Source organism: Lissotriton vulgaris, chromosome 3_1 (genome assembly GCF_964263255.1).
Source record: "Lissotriton vulgaris chromosome 3_1, aLisVul1.2, whole genome shotgun sequence".
NCBI lineage: Eukaryota > Metazoa > Chordata > Amphibia > Caudata > Salamandridae > Lissotriton > Lissotriton vulgaris.
Genome location: NC_141689.1, coordinates 1,613,841,157 through 1,613,863,945, shown reverse-complemented (window position 1 = coordinate 1,613,863,945; position 22,789 = coordinate 1,613,841,157). Strand labels below are relative to the sequence as shown.

General features: G+C 41.3%; 1 protein-coding gene across 1 annotated transcript in view; it reads right to left on the bottom strand.

Moving 5' to 3' along the window:
* The window catches only part of CLGN (calmegin), a 337,930-nt gene that overhangs the window by 212,156 nt on the left and 102,985 nt on the right, over positions 1 to 22,789 (bottom strand). Inside the window, exons 6-9 of the mRNA XM_086963258.1 lie at positions 9,997 to 10,078; positions 7,638 to 7,830; positions 5,968 to 6,157; positions 1,628 to 1,741 (exon numbers count right to left, since the gene is read on the bottom strand). Of these exons, the coding sequence (XP_086819384.1) occupies positions 1,628 to 1,741; positions 5,968 to 6,157; positions 7,638 to 7,830; positions 9,997 to 10,078 (579 nt within the window). The remainder of the gene's footprint in view (positions 1 to 1,627; positions 1,742 to 5,967; positions 6,158 to 7,637; positions 7,831 to 9,996; positions 10,079 to 22,789) is intronic.

The following is a 22,789-nucleotide window of genomic DNA, read 5'->3' as shown; positions in this document are numbered from 1 at the left end:
GCCTGGTCCTAGCTCATCTCTCATTTCCGCTGTTAGCCACTCCTGCCTGCCCACTGTGAAACTAGCTCTCTGGGGTGTCAGGCTCAGGTGCATTAGCTCCCCAGGTGCACCTTCGGATCTGGTCACCTCTCGCAGCTCCAGCATCTCTTCACACCGGTATAAGATCCCAGTCACCATTTTGGAGTGGCTGCGGCTCAGCCTGATAATCACCTTCCCTCTGGCTCCCTGTAGACCATAAGCCCGGAGACTTGAAGCCAAAGCCCTTCCACTCTAGGGCTCACAATGTAGGGCTCAGGGGTAGCCAACAGGTCCTTTCACTATCAGGGTAATGCAAGATGCACCCTATGCCATAGGACTGCACTAAAGTGGCCATCTGTCTGTCCGTCTTGGCCAAACCCCACCTTACATGCACTTACATGTACGTAAAAAATGTGTAGACATTTACCCTAAGTTTAGTGCTACCCTTGTTGAAGGGCTCAGGTCGACTTATCCTCAGGTTAGCTGAGAAAGTGAGAACCCCTACTCCTGTTTTACCCCCACAGCACCTAGACATATGAAAACAAATAAAGCCCTAGGTTGTTTGCAAAGTGTACTGTTAGAGTCAATATTGATGCTTGCACAGACCTAATTGACTTTATACCCATACCTAGATGAGTCCAATGTCCTGCTTCACAAAATAAAATCTTCACTGCAGCTATTGAGGTATGGTTTCTCAACACAGTAACCAAAATATTGTTTGACATAAATAAACATTATCTACAAAATTATTGTCCAATCGCAGGTAATAATAGAGAATTTGCCCCAAGTCCCCAAAAGTTAGGACACAATAACTGCATTAGACGATATTTTGATGAATGTGACAAAGCTTAGCAGGTGTAAAATTGCACACAATGTAATGGAAAAAAAACCAGAAAATGCAGGCCAGCAGAAATCTGACAGTTTCAAAAGTTACTGTTGAGACATGGGTAGCCAACGACTACATAAATGGATCTAACATGAGACTGTGGTCCCACCAAAATGTATAGGGACTGAAGGGGTAAATCCAAGTACAACAAATGGGATTGTATTGGATACTAGAAATGGTTATAGACCTAGAAGGTGAAGTATAGGTTGTACAAAAGCAACTGGCTACATAAACTGCAATATGTGATTACTTTCCGATTTAGAACAACAGTAGTTAATGAGACCACATTCTATAGAATGGAATCAAATTAGCTATCCTTTAATAAATGTGCTAATTTTGCCGGGGCACAATTTTAAATATGTTGGTCTAATTCACGTGATTTTGGTAATTTCACATTATACTTATGGTGTAAGTACATGCTCCGGACAGAAACTTTTACATCAAGCACGCAGGAATAACACAAATGACCGGAACGCTAGTGGCTATTGCTAGCACTACTTGTGTTCTTGTGTTTTTAATACTTTTTTTTACTGCAAAATGCTTCCTTGCGTCAAAAAATGACCCAAGGATGTATTTAAAATTAAAATGTAGCACTAAATTACTAATTTGCATTTCAGGTAACTATGCATAAATCCACATAATTTTCCAGAAATGTCATGTTACTACACACATTTTGCACAGCCCTAGTGCTAAGACTAATAACAAAAATAACTGGATTCCTACCAGTCTAGTGGTTTTTCAGCGCTTGGATCAGGAATATTTGCAGGTTCATCATCAAGCCATCCTTCTGGTTTAACTGCATCAGGATCATTTATAGTTTCAGGCTCTTCTTCATTCCTTCAGTAAAACAAAGGATACTATTCAAAATTCAATCAATTAAATGCATGCTTTTAGGTACAGCAGTAATATAATTGCTGAACACTGTGGTATCTTTGACTCAAACAGGTTTACTTTGATGTAAATATCCTGTATTTATTAAGCACCTCAAGGACCCAAAATTGCTGCAAGGGGAACATATTGGCAGAGCTGAGCAGTGATTTAGGAAGCCAGATGATTGGGCCACAGAATGAGGTTTACACAGAGTTTATGTACAATGCTCCAGTACAATGCTCCAGTAATTGCTCCAGTCCCAATTGGGACTGGAGCAATTACTAGTGACATTATTCCCTGATATTGTAAAATGTGTAAAAAGTGGCCCACTATCCACTGCAAGCCAGATTGTGGGTTGCAACACTGGAACTGATTGATAAGAAAGTATCACAGTGATGAAAAGCACAGTTCACAGCACAACTGACAACTCAAACTACCCTCCCAAATCCTTGTTTGCCTTTTGTTTAAAACATGGAAAAAATGATACTCTTTGACTGACTGAACCTCCCTTTTGTCACAGAACCTATTCCGCTTACTTTATATATTTATTTTAAAAAACAACTTCAAGTGGAGCCCAGCGTCCCATCAATAACTTAATCACATCAATATACCATTGCCTCCTGCCCTTATAAAACCTCTCAGTTAAAGTTAACATTGATGCTCACCTCACATTACTTTACAACCTGGCAATACATTGCCTGTGAAACAGACCCTTATTATTGCACCTTTACACCAGCCAACTACCATTCAGAGGAGAATTACCTCTTCCTTTAGTTACAATTATCAAAGTTTTTCAATTAACCCTCAACTCACCCCATTCTTACCCACTCACTTGTGCTTGATCCAACCTTGTATCTTGGATCTATTCCTTGCAATCTACATGCTTGTAAAAGGGCCTCAACAAATTCTGAAACCTGAACTCTGTTCAACTTCTCATGATCTGTGGACATCTTCCCTGGGTTAATCACACTAGTTTTGCTTTCTTGACTGATGCTGTTTTTAAGCCACATGTGAAATTTACTAGTTATCATTCTAGGTCAGTAAAGACAATCAGCAGAGAAGGGCCTGCACTTCTGTACTCATTAATCCATAGTAACAGACAAGCCCAGTATGGAGCCTGAAGCTGACTGTGCCTGTGGAGGCCCAGGCCTCACTTCCTGGAGGCTGTTAAGCACATTCATGCAGGCACTTGAACCAAGATGACATGGTCTGAACAGAAGTGCATTGAGCATCAACCTGGGGATTCCTCCTAGAAGATCTCAGTATTTTGTCCTGCAGTTGAAACAATGCAAAAGCAACACCGACGCCTATACATATTCAAAAGATGCATTGGGCGTGCAGTTTGAGGGTAGTGTAATACAGAATCTGGTTCACTCTGGGTCTGGAGTGCAAGCAGGACAGCGAAGCGGTGGCAGAGACATAGGGTATCTATGCCTGGGCATACCTGCAGACATATGGCAAGTGCCTGCAAATAATGTAAGCTTGTTTCCATCACTTTGTAATGTTTTGCAGTAGTAGTAAGTGCCCAGATGTGGGTCTCATGCTCACTATGCCATATTACTCAAGCCACACCTTACTGATGAGAACTAAATAAAACAATACTGGTTTGGGCTTGCTTGTGTTCATGTCTAGAGGGGACATGGCCTGGCAGTTTGGGCTGGACTGTCCCTGATGGAATGGGCCCAGGATAATTTGTGGATGACTGGTCTCTGTTTGGATGGCATAATGGGCACAACATTTTTTTTAGGAAACATCCATCAAATTCGTTTCTTTAGATCAAAATAGGGCCTCACATATGAGAAATGGAAGAGTGTCACAGAGATGTTTTGCAGTAATATTAGTGAACTGATGCCATGTTACAGTATTGAAAACACGTCACTCCCCCTGAATATTAGATGTAAACACTTTAAGAATGTGTACGAGTGTGCCTGTGCACTGTCAGTGACCTGGCCCAAAGAGGGCATAAAGAGCTGAAACTGAATCATATATTCAAAGCTGTTCCGAACTGGGCCAAAAAAATAGGTTTGGCCCAGGGCCCCCAACATCCTTAAGATGTCCCTGTTCTTAGTAGTTCAAAATCTTAGGAGCAGATTTACAAGCCCCTTGTGACACTTTTAAGCCGCTGTTGCGTCACTTTTGTGACGCAGCGGCGGCGTAAACCATGCGCCACGTTACGACTTATTTACAATGTGACGCATCTAGGCAGATGCGTCACGTTGTAAACCCCTGCGCCACATGAAACCTGCGTCAGGTTTCATGTGGGCTTTCTGTCGCTGGGTGGGCGTTCCCTCGCAGGAAAGCCACGTAAAACTGACGCAGTGAAATCTACAAGATTTCACTGAGACAGTTTTATGACGCTGCTGCGTCAAATCCTTACGCCTGCTTGAAGCAGGCGTAAGGAGTGAGGCACCATGTTGAGTATGGACGGCCCCAGTGCATTGCATGAGTTGCGTCGCGCTTGCGACGCGACTCCAGAAATGCGCCGCCCGTGCGCCTCAAGATGCGTCACGCATCTGCCCCTCCTTGCACCATGGTGCGCCGCATTGTAAATGCGACGCATCTGTGGTGGCGCAAGGGGGGGGGATTACGTGACGCATCTGTTCTGGCGCATCCCTGCTGATTTGCAGAGATGCGCTAGAAGGCGTAAATATGCCCCTAAGTGCCTCCAATCTATCCTGGACTGTCTGGGCCCGATTTAGAACTCCTAAACTGAGAAAATTCCTAGCTTTAAGACTTGCAGTATTCACAGAAGGCATTTAGGAGTCCTAAATTTAGGAGTCCTAACTTTACTACTCCTAAACTGAGAAAAATCCTAACTTTAAGACTTTCAGTATTCACAGAAGGCATTTAGGAATCCTAAAGTTAGGACTCCTAACTTCTGTGAATACCGAAACGAGTAAGTGCCTTCTGTGAATACCAAAATGAGTAAGTGCATTCAGTGAATACCAAAATGGTAGTAAGTTTAGGATTTTGTCTTAAGTTAGTTCTGAGAATCGGGGCCTATGTGTTTAAAGAGTATAGCATACAATTAGCAAATGTAAATCTCATTAAAAGATAATATCCACACCACGTAGTTTGCAGACAACATTCTATTTGGTAGGAACTAAACAATATACAAAACTTTAATGCTTAAAAAAATGTGTTTGCATTTGGTAGACAGACACTCCTTGTTCTTTCTTAACATTCAATCTCAATCATGGGTGATCTGAATCTTAAGTATAGTGCTAAGACATTTCATAACACCTTCACAGAATATAAATGACAGGCTAATATTCATAAAGTCACATTGTTTTGCTGCTTGCATTGTGATAAATTGCGAAGACTGTTCCCAGAAAAATGTACATAGAGTTCTTATGGATGAAAGCCAATCAAACTCCATAGAAATGTTGACAACCAGAAGTCTAATTTCCATAGATCATGTACATGCTATGGCTTCTTTCGTTTAATTTTGTTTAGTATACTACATCACTTTATAGTTATAACACTTCACATATTTCTATTGAAGAGAATGTTGCTGAATTTTTACACATGTGTGTGCTTCATTCTGTATGGCAAACCTGATATTAGATTTATGTGCCAGAATTGTGTCAATTACTTTAATGTAACTTCCCTGATGATAGATGAGAGATTGGCTACTCAGATATAAACTCTCCCTGTGCATCCTCCTTCTTATTTCAAAGTAGGTTTTCCAGTGCAGGCACCAACTGAGTATAACACTACATCTACCAACGGCTATGGTAATCAGTACAATTAGAATCTTTACCTCGAAGCAGTCCTTCCATCTCATGTAAACCTGCTGGTGTTGTGTCAGTGATTAAATCTTCCTTCAGTACCACTGAGGTAGTATCCTTATAGTTTACCTGGGATAGGAACCTGGGACATATCTCAGAACATTGTCTTAGAAGAACAGGTCACTTACCTTTGGTAATGCTTGTTCTACCGGATACTCTATCTAACCTCAGATTTCTCACCCTCAGAATACTCCCCAGGTACGTGACTGGATCCAGAAACCTGATCGAACAATGCTCGTGCACCACTGGTTCTGCACTACCACGTACGTGGCACAGAAGAATAAATGCATTTACCCAGGATTACACACCTGAGACCAAATGGTGTATCTGGGAATGGTCAATTTCCCTGGTTTTGTAGTCTGACAACTGATACCTCTGGAAGCCTGGTGTTAACATACTCACCAGTCATCTGGTTTGACAGCACTAGGGTCAGGGATCCTCAGTCGCTCGTCCCATTCATCTGGTTTTGTCTCATCTGGGTCTTCTATTTCTTTAGGTGGGTTCACTGGAGGAATCATATCTTCCAACAAATGTCCTTTGCTTACAGAAGTTTGGTCAATGAACATTTCAAATGTGTTATCTGGTCTCAGTACTAAATTCAAAACGAGGGTGTAAACATAAGGAAAAGGAGTTCAGAATAAAGCATGTGTACTTTGGGTATGAAATGCAAACTAGAAAATAATTATTACTTTGCTTTCGCAGTGACATTGCATTACAGTAACCACGACAACAAAGCATAAAACATAGCATTTTACACAACGATAAGGAACAACAACCAGTGTCATGCAAAAATTGCTACTGCAATCATGGTTAAAACAGAAGTTTACAGTGGCTTCCTAAATCTTAGAGAGATGCCACTTTTTATGAAACTGTGGTACAAGTATTCTAAAATATATGAAATTGTCTTCTTCCCCAGCCCAAAAAGTTGACCAGGCTACTAGCACTATCCAGTGATCTTGACATTAAAAGATCTTGATGACATCATCACTGGCACTATTCGATAAATCATAAATACGTTTTCTACCAAATCATTAAGATGAAACAGTCCGAAAATGCAAATCTTTTCAATTGTTTCAGTAAAAGATATTTACGACTCAACATCAAATCAATTTTCCAAACATTGAGAGTCAGGCTGTTACTGCCTCCTGACTGTTTCATTCGGCCACCTCCTGATCCCGTGTACAGAAACATAGAGGTAGACCAACAAATACAGGTTGTATTGATAAGAATGGACCAGATGATGTAAATCTGAAGCAGACCCTTTTCAATTCTCAAAGAGCTACTCCGTTTTAGGAGTGAAAGAAAGGAACCACGAGAGACACAATGTAGAACTTCCATGGCTAGAGAGAATAGGGGTATGATATGAAAACATGATTCATGTCAACTTCAGACACTGCAGAGGTACCAGCTACCAACCCTAAAGGATGCAGAAGGATAGGACAATGTCCCTGATTGTAAGTAAGCTTTTTTTAAAGCGAGAAGCAAAAACATTTTGAAGTTAATGTTATCTCGTCTTGGTCTTTGATTATTTCCACAGTCTACTGAAAGCCAAGTATGACAAGCAAAAGAGAAGCACAAACATGAACATAGCTTAAAACATTATATGACGCTGCACCATACAGCAAACTCAGTCATGACCCCAACACACTGTACTGCAGAGTGACAGGGCGTTATGGCAATGAGTTTGTAACAACTTCACACATTTGGCTCTGTACCCAATTGGCTTTACCCCACTCTTGCTTTTGTGCTATGTTTGGGCTATTCAACTACTGTTTCCAGGAGTATAGCAGAAACAGAGCACACGAGAATGTTTTCCTAATCTAATGTTAAATTTAAGCTTGACAGCAGTTTAGGATACATATAAACCAGGCAAAAAAGTGCACAAATTGAAGGAAATCATTCATCCCATGCATCTAAATCATATAGTTTACTTCTCATTTATTGAAAACCATAACCCAAACTCCAATATAGGACTGAAGCTCTGTTACAAGTTCGTAATGCACAGTCATGAATATTACAGCAACAGGAAAGATAAAGTGAGAAATAAGGGAAATCTCTCTATGAATACAAACCTAATGTATACAGGTGAGTCTTCTTGTCTGTGAAGTATGTTTTTAAGGTATTTTCAGGCTGCTTAGCATGCTTCTCCTCATATTCTCCAGTTTTGGGACTTTTATGTCTAAATATGAAGTGCAGTTTGTAATCCTCTCCACATTTATCAGGTCCAAACATAATTGTATAAGGTGTTTTATCATAAAACTGTTCCTGCAAAATAAAACCATAGTAAATCTCCATAAAACTGTCAGGCATCATAAATGCACATCTTAAATTTATTTTTAAAAACTGTAAATTTAGAATGCACATCACATCAGCAGTGCTATAATATCTCATCTGTATTTCAAGACAGGGAAATTTGAATCTGTCAGAATTGCCACCACCGGACGCTAGGGTGCTGCATGTGATATCAAATATGTAATATCCTACAGTGGCTCTCCTCCTTTCTCCAGAACCGCAAAAAAATAATAAAAATCAAAAACTTCTTGTCGCACCTACACCCCGTCAGCAGAGGTGTCCCACAAGGATCAGTTCTTTCCCCTAAACTTTTCAACATCTATATGGAACCCCTCACCACCATACTCAATAAAACCAAAATCTTCTTACACCTATATGCAGATGACACCCAGATCTATCTTGAAACCTCCTCCATCGATGATATCCAAAGACTTAATGACACTCTTAGAGAAGTTCAACATTGGCTAACTGAAGAAGGCTAGCCAGAAAAGGACCCTCAGGAGCTCCAATACACTTCTCCTCATCCCGCAGAAAACTCATACACAAAAAAACGCAGCCCGCTCCTTTTCTGGAAGTGCGCCCAAAATCTGGAATTCCATTGCAGTCCTCATCAGAACTACCCCATCCTTTCCAAAATTTTAAATGCAGCTCAAAGACCTCTTTCTCAATCGTCCGCCCCCGTATCGATAGCTGCCGACAGAGCACACTAGCCGGAACCGAGCAAAAGCCAGATTCTCTGCCATCAAGACATCTACCTCCGCCAAGCCACCGGACACCTACCTTGCCCCCACTCCCCTAAAGGGGGCTGGCTCGAGCCAACGTGACTCCTTCAGACTTCCTTCCCTTAATGCGGTACAGCACACCCATACCTACGAAGCGCCATGAACCATTATACCATTATGTATACTACTCCGCTACTCTGTCATTTCCTCAATACTATTGCGTTACTGTGTGATTTCCTTGACACGTATGTTGTAAAGCTCTCCAATACCTTCGGGTCTGGCCAGCGCAATATAAAACTCTTAAATAAATAAATAAATTGCAACTTATTAGACCCATCAGAATGTAATGCCAACTCTGATAAAATATAGGGCTTGCATTATTGACCCTTGATGACTCAGAGATTGATCTGTTTCAGTTCCAGAGAACGCGCACTCCTTAGTTACACAAGTCTTTGTTGTGGTTTGTGGTGCATACAAGTCCTTTAGTTTGATGGTCTCAAGGTCTAAATATTTAAGTGATTGATCACATGAACGCAGAGAGCTTTTGAAGCGACACAAACAAACACAAGAGTTGGTCTCTGTGTAAAACAGATTAGGTGAATATCTGACCAATAGCAACCCCTAATTGACACTCCCAGTGGACACAGCGGGGGTCATAACATCAATGTTCTCTCACATTTGCAATCCTAAACCCTTTCCTTGCTATCACCTGTTATCTTGCTACAGTAAAGCTGAAGGCAAATAACTTTGCCGTACACACCCTATCTAGATAGGATGTATGACTGTAAATCCCACAGCTCTTGACAGTCCATATATCACTCAAAGGAGAAATCAAACATCCACCTTGTTGGATTCAAATAAAAGGTCGCCCATACAAACATACTAATTGCTCCTGCTGCATAGGTTGTGTGCTTCTGTTTAGTGAAAGACTTGCTCTATTTCTACTGTCTTAAGAATTAGTGAGTTAGTGGAATAAGTCTGGTTATATTTCATACAACAAACTGAACTCTTAGGGATCTCCAGGATGTCAAGTATTGAGAGACCAGAGATATGACACATCAATTACAGTGGGTCGGTTTGAAGATTGAATTGAATCCAAGGCTTGTCTTCATTGACTACAGATAAGCAATGATTTCAAATAGTCACAGCCAAATAAAACCAACAATTAGGTAGAGTGTATTTGGTGAATGCACAGGACACTAGGTTTGGTGGATTTGCTTCATACAGATCTTTCTCTAGTTAAATTTCAGTAATTGAGTTTTTTGTTGCATACAAAATTATTTAATGGTCCTTGAAGGCTGAACACATTGATCACGGGAGAAACATATAGTCGAATTGAAAGTTTCAAAATGAGTCTAATGTCGTGATGCTTTACTAAATGGTGTTAACTGTTCTATGATAATCATATAATACTTACTAAGTCCATATTTTCTGTTTGGCAAAGTAGTTTAATGTACGCTCCGCCACAATCAATTCCATCTTGAAAATTCACTTCGTACCTAAATACAGTGATAAAAGTAGAATAAGATAGTAAACACTGTCAGCGAAGACAGCTGTAACATTTCAGGTGCTAATGGAGGTCGCGCGCATACATGCTGTGGTGCCGGCTATTTCTCTTTCAATTGTCACCAACTTAAATTTCAACGCGAATGGATATGTGGCAATTAAAAAGATGTGCATAGTAGGGTGTCATTATTAGCGCAGGTTTATCAAACTGTATTAATATGCAAATCAGATTGGTTGAAGACAAACCTTTACACCTCATAACAGCACTGGCGATGCTTTGTTGGACACCTGGAGAGAATACATTTGAGTTTGTTATAAAGAAGCAAAAGTGCTCGGGCTGGAATGTTTGTTTTTCCTGAACTGCTTCAGTTATGATTTTACATAAATACTTGAGCTAAGATATACCAATAGACGCAGAAAGGTCCCAGTAGAAGACCGAATTAGGCAGCAGAATAGACTATCTTTTGCAGCAAGTAAAGGCTACTTTGAAGGAATATTATTCAATTACATGAAAATTTGGTTGCACCTTATGTGGCTTTATAAACCAGGGGGCCGATTAGGATGGCAAGCAGACACCCAAGCAGTGCAGGACCAGCCACCAGTGGTGCGGTGGTCCCTCACCGGTGATTATGATGCCACCGCCACCATGATGGTGACATCCTCTATTCCTAACATTGTGGCGAGTGGTGCTCACAGCTCCGCCCACCACGATGCTGGGAATGCACTGTGTGCATTGTCATGCACAAGGTGACAAGCACCCCGTGGTGCCTGCCACCTCGTTCATGACATTGTAGGGGGTACCACAGGTACCCCCCATGTGTATCCCCCATATCCTGGGGGCCCACAACGGGCCCCTGAAAGCAGACTTTGCATGGCTTTAGCCATGCACCGCTGCCCATGCTAATATTGTTGCTGTGTCTAGCAGACACCGCCACCATATCTAACCCCTTTTCCACCCCGTCGACTGGTCGACCGGCAGAAAATCAGACGAACGGTCTATCTGTCCGCCGGGGACCCCCCGCCATACTAATATGGCGGGGAAATGGATGGCGGGCGGGGGTATGATGTAGGGCGGATCGCCACCGCCATGCGGGCGGTGGCGATCCGCCCTACATCCTAATAGACCACTAAATATTTCAATATTTGAAAGGTTATTGCTGCAAAGCAAATTGCAACATTTTAGAAAATAGAGGGTTCTTAAGCACAACACTATAAATATTGAACACGTCCTAATAAAATATTTATCACAAGTAAATAATGATTTTCTTTTATATTGAAGCAAAAAAATTGAATTTTATTAACATTATGCTTTTTTACTCCCACAATTAAGTTTTGTGTTAAACATATACAATGTAGACTTTAGCAAATAAGGTGCTATATGAACCCACTCCATGTAATAGAGTACTTTATTCTGGGTATGGCAGCTAGGTTTTAAAAGTTGTCTTCTGGAACTCAGTTCCAAATATGTTTTCTGTTCTGTTTTCTGTTCACTCACCTCTCCAAGTAAATTATGTACTTGTTATGAAAATTATATAGACAGGACTATCTATTAATAGTCACCAAATCATTTTCACGATAAAGGATTAATTCTCATTACCTTGTTTGAAACCCATTTAAATATCTATTTTTTCATACTGTAGACAAAACTATGTCCCACAGTTCACCAATAAGATATAACAACAACACTTTCCTTGAAGCCTGAATAGGAAAATCAATAAGGAATAGGGAAGGAGTTGTTAGACGCCACCGTGTATTCCCTACGCACTATTTTTAGTAATGTTAATTTTTTTGAGCAAGAATCAAATAGTATCTTGTTGAAATCTACAAATTATGCAGCCAATGGCGGATTAGACAGGAAGTGCTGTAAACCCCCAATTTCTTGTAAAAGAGCAAACGTCAAAACTCATATTTCCAATGGCACCCTCAAGAAGGGAGGCTGGACATGCAGAGAAGTTATTTTATCCATTTGAACCTTGCATCTGGAATGGCTGTGAGTAGTTTCAGGGATGGTAATGAACTAAGGAAAAATTTTCACCTAACAGTGGTTATGCCTTTTATATAACCAATAAACCGTTGTTGAAAATTTCTAAACAGCTGTTCGATACAGCAGAGAACTGATTTCCAGAGACGAACCTAGATGCCATCACATATCAAAAGTAACAGAAGAGCTAGTTAAGAATCACGATGACTAGTGGTCTCAAGTAAATTTTATCCATAAAGTGCAGACAGAGATTTTAATAGATTGAGAACTGAAGTACCCTATGTCTAATGGTCAAGAATGATTTAACATATATGCAGAGGTAAACTTTGATGAGAGTATTATCATGGCAAGTAAAATCAACCTGGATCATGGCATTGCATTCTAAATGGCGAGCAGGTTATGCACAGTGATGAAGTTCTAGCTTTCAAAAACATGACAGAAACTTGAATGTGATTACTTTTGAATGACCTTAGGAAAACAAAAAAGACCTCAACACCGACAAATCTGAAGTGCTGATTTTTGGGAATAAGAGCAAACCTTGGGACTCCACCTGGTGGCCCACCGTTCTTGGGCCCAAACCTACCCTAACTGACTAGGCTAGGAACCTCGTCCTCATCAAGGACATCAACCTAACTATGAAGTCCCATGTCAATGCCGTCACCTCCTCACACGTCCATATCCTCCACATGTAACATAAAATCTTAAAGTGGCTCCCACTGGACACCATCGCAAAGGACCTAATCTGAAGCACATTGGACTACAGCAGCACACTACACTGGCATTCCAACGGATCTCTTTCACAGGCATCAACCCACACAAAACGCTGCTGCCAGACTTGTCCTCGACCTCCTGCACAGAAGCCACTCCACATCACTCCTCAAAGAGCACCACTAGAAGTGCTGCCAGTTCAAACTTTTCACACACAAGTAACTAAACAACACGGGACCGGAATACCTCAATCCCTGACTTCCCTTTCACCAACCCACCAGACAACTTCGCTCAGCATCATTTGCACTCGCACTCCTGCCAAGCCACCAAATCCTGGAACGAACTCTTTAAAACATCACGGCCTCCACCTCACTTCTTGAATTCTTTAAGAAGCGGAGGAACTGACTATTAGATTAGTCTTCTTGCGGGACCATCGAGACTGCCTGTACTCGAGCCCAGCCATACCACCTGCCTTCACTACTCAGTGCCAGGATACCTTCACGGTGACAAGCAGTGCTCTACAAATCCACCTTATATTACATTACATTACATGAGTGGAATGCTTGAACTAATACAAGCCACTGGTAATTACTCAGGCCACATTCCAATCCATTTTTTCCATATTCCACTCTCGAGATAGACCAGCCACATGCTCATATATGCTCCAGTCCCCTCTTTAATAGAAAGACTATCTGGATATACTAGACAAGATTCGCTCCAGATTACAACACAAGCAACACGGGCCAGTTTTTGTCTAATTGGACCTCATCAATGAGGTGCAGCTTGAATCCCTTGGACCCAAGCCTGGGCATATAATTTCTCTTTGGCAACTCACATAGAAATATAAATACATGATTGGTGTAATATGTGAATTTATTTTACCCACTGTAATTAGTCAGGTGCATTCCAGTCCACCATTTTCCCCAATCTGCCACCCGCAACAGAGGCATGCGTTATGAAAATCAGACTTGGTCCACTAGGAACAGTTCAACCCAAACTGTCAAGGCAAGACCCTTCTAAATGGGAATCAAACTAAGCTACAGGTGATTGTTTGGGGTTGTTTTCCAATCAATCATTTGTTTGTCCCCCCAGGAATACGTGAATACCTTTAACCTTAATTTCAACTGGTCTTCAGTGCTATAGAACAGAAATTCACCAAACCACAGCCATACCTGAAACAATCCATGAACCAGATCAAAACGGCCAGCAAAAGACTGAAGAAAGCGGCGACTACTGAACTAAATCTTTTACCATATGAGTTATTGAAGCTCTTCCAGCATTAATGATTTTCTTATTTTCAAAAATCTGTTTTAGCTAGTCACTAGAGAATTAAAATATTCAGAATCATGGTAAGAGAGTTTTATTTCATGTATAAGGAAAGACAGCAAAGACAATCCATGTTCACTTTTCTCCTTCATTGCTTAGAAGATTAACATGAAAGTAAACCACATGGGGGCATATGTATGTAAAACCCGGTTTGGGAGTCCTTAATAGCGATGGTTTGCGAATCGCTATTAAGGACTCGCAAAATGGAATCTATGTAGGAATCGCAATATTAATTGCGATTCCTTAATATTCCTCAATTGCGGATTGCAAATTGCTATTCGCAATTAAGGAATAGCTTCCCATTCATTCCCATGGGCATGGAGGACCATAGGAATGAATGGGAAAACATTCGCAATTTGCGAGTACCCATTAGGTACTTGCAAATTGCAAATGCAATTTCAAGGGTGCAAGGGTGTCAAAAGGACACCCTGTTGCACCCCTGAAATATGAATGTGTGCACATGTCTTACATACATGCCCTAAGGGCATGTATGTGCGCCACATGGTACTTTGAAATTGCTAATTACCATCAACTTGAAGTTGGTGGTAATTTGCGATTTTGTATGCCAAAATCACATAACCTGGGCGCTTCCTGCTTTGCATTTAGGAAATAGCAATTTGCAACTCTTTAAATGCAATCACAAAATAGGCAATCACAAATTTTGCGATTACCTATTTTGCAATGCCCTTTTATTTATTTTTATTTATTTTTATTTATTAAATTTGTAAAGCGCTACAGCTACCCAACGGGTTTCCCGGCGCTAATTGACACAAGTCACCTGACACCCAAGAAAAGAAAGAATCTACTGGTTGAAGAGCCAGGTCTTAACAGCTCTTCGAAAGCAAACATAGTTGACTTCCGCACGGACAGCCAGCGGGAGAGAGTTCCACAGTCTGGGTCCCAAGTTGGCAATTGCACCGCCCCCCATTCTGGACAACCTATACTTAGGAGCACGAAATAAGTGTTGAGAGGAAGAACGGAGCAGGCGGGAATGAGAATAGGGCTTAACAAGTGACTGAAGATAGAGGGGAGCCACACCCATCTTAATCTTGTGCATGTAGCATAGCGCCTTGAACTTTATACGGTTTTCCACACAGAGCCAATGAAGTTCCCTCAGTCGTTCGGTAATGTGGTCTGATTTACGACATCCACAAAGGAGTCGCGCGGCCGCATTTTGAACCAATTGGAGGCGGCGGGTAACCGCCTTGGTGGACCCCAGATAGAGTACGTTGCCATAGTCCAATCTGAAGGTCACCAAGGCATCAACCACGGATCTCTGAGTGTCCGAGGGGAGCATCCAAAAAATGTTTCCAAGCCACCGTAAGATGGTAAAGCAGGTGGCAGACACTCTGTTTGCTTGGTCCCTCATAGATAGCCCCTTATCAATAATCACTCCAAGATTACGTACAGATGCAGACGGAACTGGCAGTGCTCCCATCGCTGAAGGCCAATGACTCGGACTCCAAAGATCAGGTTTATTGCCCAAAACCAAAACCTCCGTCTTCCCACCATTTAATTTAAGGAAGTTCCTATTCATCCAGTTTGCTATGTCACCGAGTCCGATTTTCAGGGAAGAAGGTAGGGCAGGGTCAGTTTGGGATAGGGAAAAAACAATCTGTGAATCGTCTGCATAAGTAAATAAATTAAGACCGGCCCTTTGAGCAATATGAGCTAAGGGAGTAACATAAAGGTTAAACAAAAGAGGACTAAGAATGGAACCCTGGGGTACACCGCGTGGGGATAGATAAACTTTAGAAATGGAAGGGTGAGAAACAATTTGGAAAGTCTGGTCTTTCAAAAAAGACGAGAGCCAATCCAAAGCCCTGCCACCAATACCAAGGTGTGTGAGGGATCTGATGAGTATACTGTGTGATATAGTATTGAATGCTGCACTGAGTTCGAGCAGTATCAGTGCAGCAGTTTCCCCTCGATCCATATGTAATCGTAGATTTTCTGTCACACCTAAAAGAGTAGTCTCCGTAGAGAATCCTGGGCAAAAGCCTGACTGAGAGGGATGTAGGAAATTGTTTAGCACCACATATTGAGATAGATGCGTATGGATATGTCTCTCCAGAACCTTGGAAAAGATAGGCAACAGAGAGATAGGACGATAGTTTGACGAAACATTGGGGTCCAAGGTGGGCTTTTTCAAAAGTGGTGTAACCATTGCATGTTTCCAGCAGCTTGGGACAGTTGCCGTATTCAAGGAGTGATTTAGCAGAGTGCAAATAATAGAGAGCAGGGGGGGCTCCAAAGATCGTAGGACGGAAACAGGTACAGGGTCCAACGGCGAGCCTGACTTAATTATACCCAAGATCTCTAAAAGAGTAGAAGGAAGAAGGTCGGGCCAGGACAAAAGTGAAGCTGAAGACGGAGTGGGAAGAATCACCTCAGCAGCTGCAGGGGGCAAGTTAGCAGAGGTGTTAGTGATGTTGCCAGCTCCCTGCGCAGTAATGTCCAGGTGAATATTCTCAATCTTCGAGATGAAATACTGAGCGAGCTCATCACATTTATCGTTAGATAAGGGAGGAAGTATGGCCGTAGTTTTAGAGCCAGCAAGCTCCTTGACAACACTAAACAGTGTTTTAGATTTATTTGAAGCTTCGGAAATCATTTTATTCACATAGCTAGCACAGTCTGGGCACAGGCTTTGTGATATTGCTTCAGTTCAGTTTTATAGACGAGACAAGAGGAGGGGGAATAATCTCTTCTCCAAACCCGTTCAAGTTTCTTACAGCGGGATTTATCAGTTTGAAGTGACTCATTATACCAAGGGGCAGGGGTTCTGTGAGTAGATTTTCTCTTCAGAACTGAAGGAAGACAGATATCAATGGCTTCAGAAAGCCATGCATTCACGGCACTGGCCGCAGATTCGGTGTCTTCTAAGTCCAGGCAACTAAATGGTAGGTGGTCAGCGAGGACCTCGTTTAAAGCACCTGAGTCGAGCTTTTTCCAATCTCTCTTCAGTATGCTTCCAGAAGCTATTGGTTGGCGCAACAGTGTTCACAACTGAGAATTTAATTAAATAGTGGTCTGACCAAGAAACTGGTAGGGATAAAGAACAGTGTAACTGGGGAATATTTGAAAAGATAGGATCAAGTAAATGATCACCACTATGGGTTGGACCCTTGTTATGTAGGGTAAGGTTCATAGCAGCCAAATCGTCAATTAAAGTGTTACTCAGGCTGTTGGTGGGGTCATCCAAATGCACATTAAGATCACCCACCACAAGGAAATTGCTGGAGGATGAAAGCATTGAACTTAAGTACTCAGTGAACGAAACCAACCATGGATTAGCCAGACCAGGAGGCCGATAAACTAGTAGGCCGGTAAGAGTAATCTTAGGGTGCAGGGCAAGCTTAAAATGAGCTGCCTCGCAGTTGTCTAAAACAACAGAATCGAATTGGCATTGGTAGGAATTTTTAAATATAATATCCACACCGCCCCCGGTTTTTCTGGGGCGGTCACACCTGACAATAGCATAGCCAGTAGGTAGTGCTTCTGCCACATCAGGACCGGAGCCGGCATGAAGCCAAGTTTCAGTTATGAAAAGGCCATCAGGGGATTCATCTGTGAGGAGGTCGAAGATCTCACGTCTGTGTTTCGGTAAAGAGCGGCAATTCAAACTGAAAAATGTGTAACCCAAGGAGGAGGAAATAGAATACCTCTGTATAAGGCTACCACAAATCTGCGGAGCGTCAAGAGAGAATGAGCAGTGTGGGCACTTGTGCGAGAGCTGATCAAATTCATCAAACACAGGAGAAGGGTATTCACCTGTTACAACGCATTTTTTACAACGCACTACCATTACAACGCAGGCATTACAACGCATACCATTACAACGCATGGCGCTGGGGGGCGCTCTAGGATAAGAGGTAAGTTTAATTTACTATCCAACACCTTCCCTAGGGTCCACGGGGACTGGAGTTAGAATAGTAAATTATACTTACCACTATCCAGCACCCCAAAGCGCTATGCGTTGTAGTGGTATGCGTTGTGAATACCGCGTTGTAATGGTATGCGGAGTAAAAGTATGCGTTGTAACGTCATACATCCCAGGAGAAGTATGATCTAATGTGGGTCTCAGAGCAAAGAGTTGTTTCGCCTCGTACACCAGTCTAGGTGTTACATTTTGGCCAGGGGTTGGGGCCCCTGGACCCGTATGGGCGCGGACGGGCGCAGACGGGCACGCGTTTGGCGCGCCATCGGAGCGCCCGCTGCGCGGGCGAAAAGGGACACACATTTATACCGGAAGGAGAGCGGGAGGGTCGGAATGTCTGGACCGCCAACCCTGCACCTCCCTGCAAGATGTCTGCTCACCCCCGGGTCAGCCCGTGACAGCACCTATTCGGCTGCGCAGGGTGACGTAAGTGCCTGGGAGGCAGCTGTGAGCGAGAGGAGCAAGTGTGCAAAAACGGCAAGGAACAGGTAAAACAATTTTAAAATAGCATTTAGGGTAAAACACAATGATACATCCCAAAAGGCCTTTTCCCATTCCCAAACGGGCAGATTCTGAGAATCGGCTCGTTTGCAAACGGGAAAAGGGCTTGATACATATTCCCCTCGATGTATACAAGAGGATGCTAACGCTGTTGCGAAAACTAACCGCTCATGTAAGGAGGCCAGAAATGTCAGCAATATGGGGCCCAATGCTATTAGAACAGGAGAGACATTTTGAACACAGAACAATATTTGTAAATTGTACTGGGCAGGTTACTATATGGACGGATTTACAGCCCAAAGTCACCCTACTAATATACAATAATGTAGATATAATCGATCCCTCACTCAACTAAATGATAACAACAAACTTCATGCTTCCAGCTCCCCTAGAAGACATCTACATTAAGCTGGGGCACACCCAGCATTGAAACATCATGCTTGGATATGATGGGGAGGATCCCTTGTTCAGCTATGGAGTGGAGCTGTTGTATTTTAGTAGCTTTTTGGGATAAGTCTCTCATGTCGGATCTATATATGTAAAACAACCAGTGCTTAATTTGTGGAAAAATAAGTGCTGGGGCCCTTGTCAGGAGGCTACAGCAGCTTGCACCTCCCATTGTTGCCCCTACCACTGCTGCAAATGACATAACAACACAACTACTAACCATCGCACTCCTCCAATTGTTACAGTTCAGACTATTCCAGGCCCCCAAAGCTATAGGAATGACTTGGGAGGCAGGTATTAGTCATTATTAAGATATTTGAATTAACAAACAACTCTTGTTATGCTCGTCCACCATGTGGGAGATTATTATAAGTGCCAGTGTTGACAATTTAGCGCTGGTGCCGAGCACCAGAAATCACTGGCTTAAATTAAGCACTGTGAATTACACTGAATGCGATGAATAAGTATTCGAAGAAGGACTGCGTCACTATGAACTAATAAGATCTGCATATGTAGTAAAATCCAACACAATTATCTAAAAAAAAATTACATATTTACTATCTACTATGGCACAGTAGATGCTACAGGAGGTACAAATCAGAAAGTACTGGTGATAGAGTATCAGAGCAGGTCTTCAGTCAACAGTACTAGATTCACAACAAGACAGTACATAAAAATTATAACATTTTTGCAACCTTCCACAACTGCAGCCAACATTAAAGGGCCTGCTGATTCCAATAGTGCTTGACACCGTACAAATAGTGTGAACGCACTATACAAATACATGTACCTTAACGTATCATGCCTTTATCTTTGGCCTCATTTTCATAGAGAAGATCTGGCATAGTTGCCTGGTACATCAATTATATAGTACGTCAAGCATACATAGCTTCTCTATGCAAGTCAAACTTAACACTTAAAGAACTGTAAAGAAAATTCAGAACAGTCTTCGGACTAAAACCGGACATCCTCAACCAATCTACATGTAACATTTCAAAAACTGCAAAGATCAAGGTGCCACCTTTATATCATGATATTGAGTCAGTTCTTCTAGCAAGACCTTTAAATGTCCTTCAAAAAACTTACACAATGGATTGCTACACGTAAAATGTAGTCAAGATCATATCTAATAAAGCGCAGATCGTGCTCACCTCCTTTTCTTTAAAAAAACATTTTTTGGAGCAGGGCCCTATGGAAAAAATAACGGGTCATCTTGTTTTTTCTTACTTTTTCTTCTATGATTTACAACAATGTAAATTGAAAAATGCTGAATGCTGAAATAGCTGCTAATGGCACTATAACAATCATGCATGCATGTGGTGCAGGGCTTTTGTCATACAGGACAATGAAAGCCCAGCAAAAATAGGTTTTGTTATCAAGTCTAGCAATGTGGAGATTGCGTTATGGAAAACAGTGATGTGCTTTGCGGGCTAGAAGGAGCTCCTCTGAAAGAAACCAAACCTTAATAAAATCATCATAATCAGTGCTGGTGGTAAGCAGACAAACTGCATTAGAGCTAAAGCAGAGATGTTCAGCATCCCAAGGGAAAGATTTCAAGTGGTCACAAAGGGTCAAGTTTAATAGTGTACAACAGCTGTTGTAAACAAAGAGTATCAACCTCTCTCTAAAAGGGAGTGAACAGAAAAATGGACTCTGCCTCTGGTGTTCCAAAGACAGGAGAAATACTCTAAATGCAAAATTAGACAAGAAGGGATAACAGAATTCAAAGCAACAACAATAGTTGTGAATGACAAGCTGTTTGTCCTCATGGACAATGGGAATTTTTTTTTAATATTGTATCAATGCGACCCCCACATGGGTTAAACTACGTGCTCCAGAATTCTAGGCAAGGTCACATGGCATCATTATCCAGTAATTTTATAAACAAAAAATACCCCTGACACCATAAATTGCAGTCTTATTTGTTGCCGCAATAGTCCCTTTACTTGACTTTGGGCTTTCAACTTATAATTTTTCGTTATTTCACTATTTTATACATTGAGAATCACCTTCATTTCAAAGATATATTCACCTCTCCTAGATTCGTATCTATACACAACATCTATATGCACAAAACATGACTTTATACAAAACATATATATATATATACACAAAACATTGATTTGTACACCATATATACATTCAGTTCATTTCTTGATGTAGTTTAGAGTAGTTAAACTCGATATCAGTTCAATATAGTCAAGCATTACACACTAAATTTCTGATAATTCACAAAATTCAAGGCAAATTAATTTTCTCGTGTTTGTCCTACTTATATTTGCGAAAATGCCACACCAGGACCTTATCCTTCTTTGCCCTCAGTGTCACCTCAAATATGGAGTCCTATATAGGCTAGGAGATTATTTAAATTCATTTAACCAGTGGAAAACTGACTCTGTGTGAATTCAATTCAAGAGAACAAGCACATCGTTGAAAACACATGTGGAAGATAATGGGTGTAGAGATGTCCTACTACAACAGTGTTCAGCCCTGAAGAAGACCTTACATGAAAAACATTTTTGGTCCTAAGTGGAGAAGGTCGAAACGCGTCGGCATCCATAGTGGTTTGGAGCATAAATGAAATACTTTCCCGCATGGGATTTTTCAGTGGAATGGACTCAGTTTTCCACTAGTTGAATGAATTTAAATAATCTCCGACCATATATAGGACTCCATATTTGAGGTGACACTGAGGGCAAAGAAGGATAAGGTCCCGGTGTGGCATATTTGCAAATGTAAGTAGGACAAACACGAGAAAATTGATTTGCCTTGAATTGTGAATTATCAGAAATTTTGTGTGTAATGCTTTACTATGATGAACTGATATCGAGTTTAACTACTCTAACCTACATCAAGAAATGAGCTGAATGTACATATGGTGTGCAAATCAATGTTTTGTGTATATATATATGTTTTGTATAAAGTAATGTTTTGTGCATATATATGTTGTGTATAGATACAAATCTAGGAGAGGTGAATCTATCTTTGAAATGAAGGAGATTCTCAATGTATAAAATAGTGAAATAATGAAAAATGATAAGTTGAAAGCCCAAAGTCAATTAAAGGGACTATTGCGGCAACAAATAAGACTGCAATTTATGGTGTCAGAGGTCGTTTTTTGTTTATAAAATATTGTGTTTAGATTACAGCCTCTGTTCTCCTAAACCGAGTCAATCCCCAGTGTTGTATACCTATCATTATCCAGTAAATCATGTCCTGGAGCACCATGTCGTATTTGATGAAAGGCTGCCTGTGAACAAGGAAGTACATTTCCGAAACGTGTAAGGCATGAAGCCGGTTCCAGTACTTTCTGCTTGCCATCTGCTCGAGACATTGGTATGAGTGCAGGCTCCGTCTTTTGGACAAACATTTGCTTCGAATATTTGTTATAGATGCAACTTTCTAGAGTCACAGTTGGGTGAGGTTTGTAAGCGAAATTTATTTTTAATCCAGAGATATGAGCTTGCCCAAAAATGGATTTTCCTGATGGGAGAGACACACACGTGCTCTGCTATTTCAACGATATTAGTCCTTTAGGAACACATGACTGCACTTACTTTTCATCTTTGTATTACCTTTCCTTTCGACATAGTGCAATAAAGATTATAGCTGGAAATACCGAATCCTGAATATTGACAGGGCACAATATCATTACAACTTCAGGGCACAAAATATTGACAGTAAAGTGCCCAAAAAGAGAGATAAGGATTTACTAACTGGAGAACAGAAAGCTATATATGAGGTCCACAAGGATGTGGTGAAGTTTTTCTTGTAAACACCAAAGGACGTCCATCAAAGGAA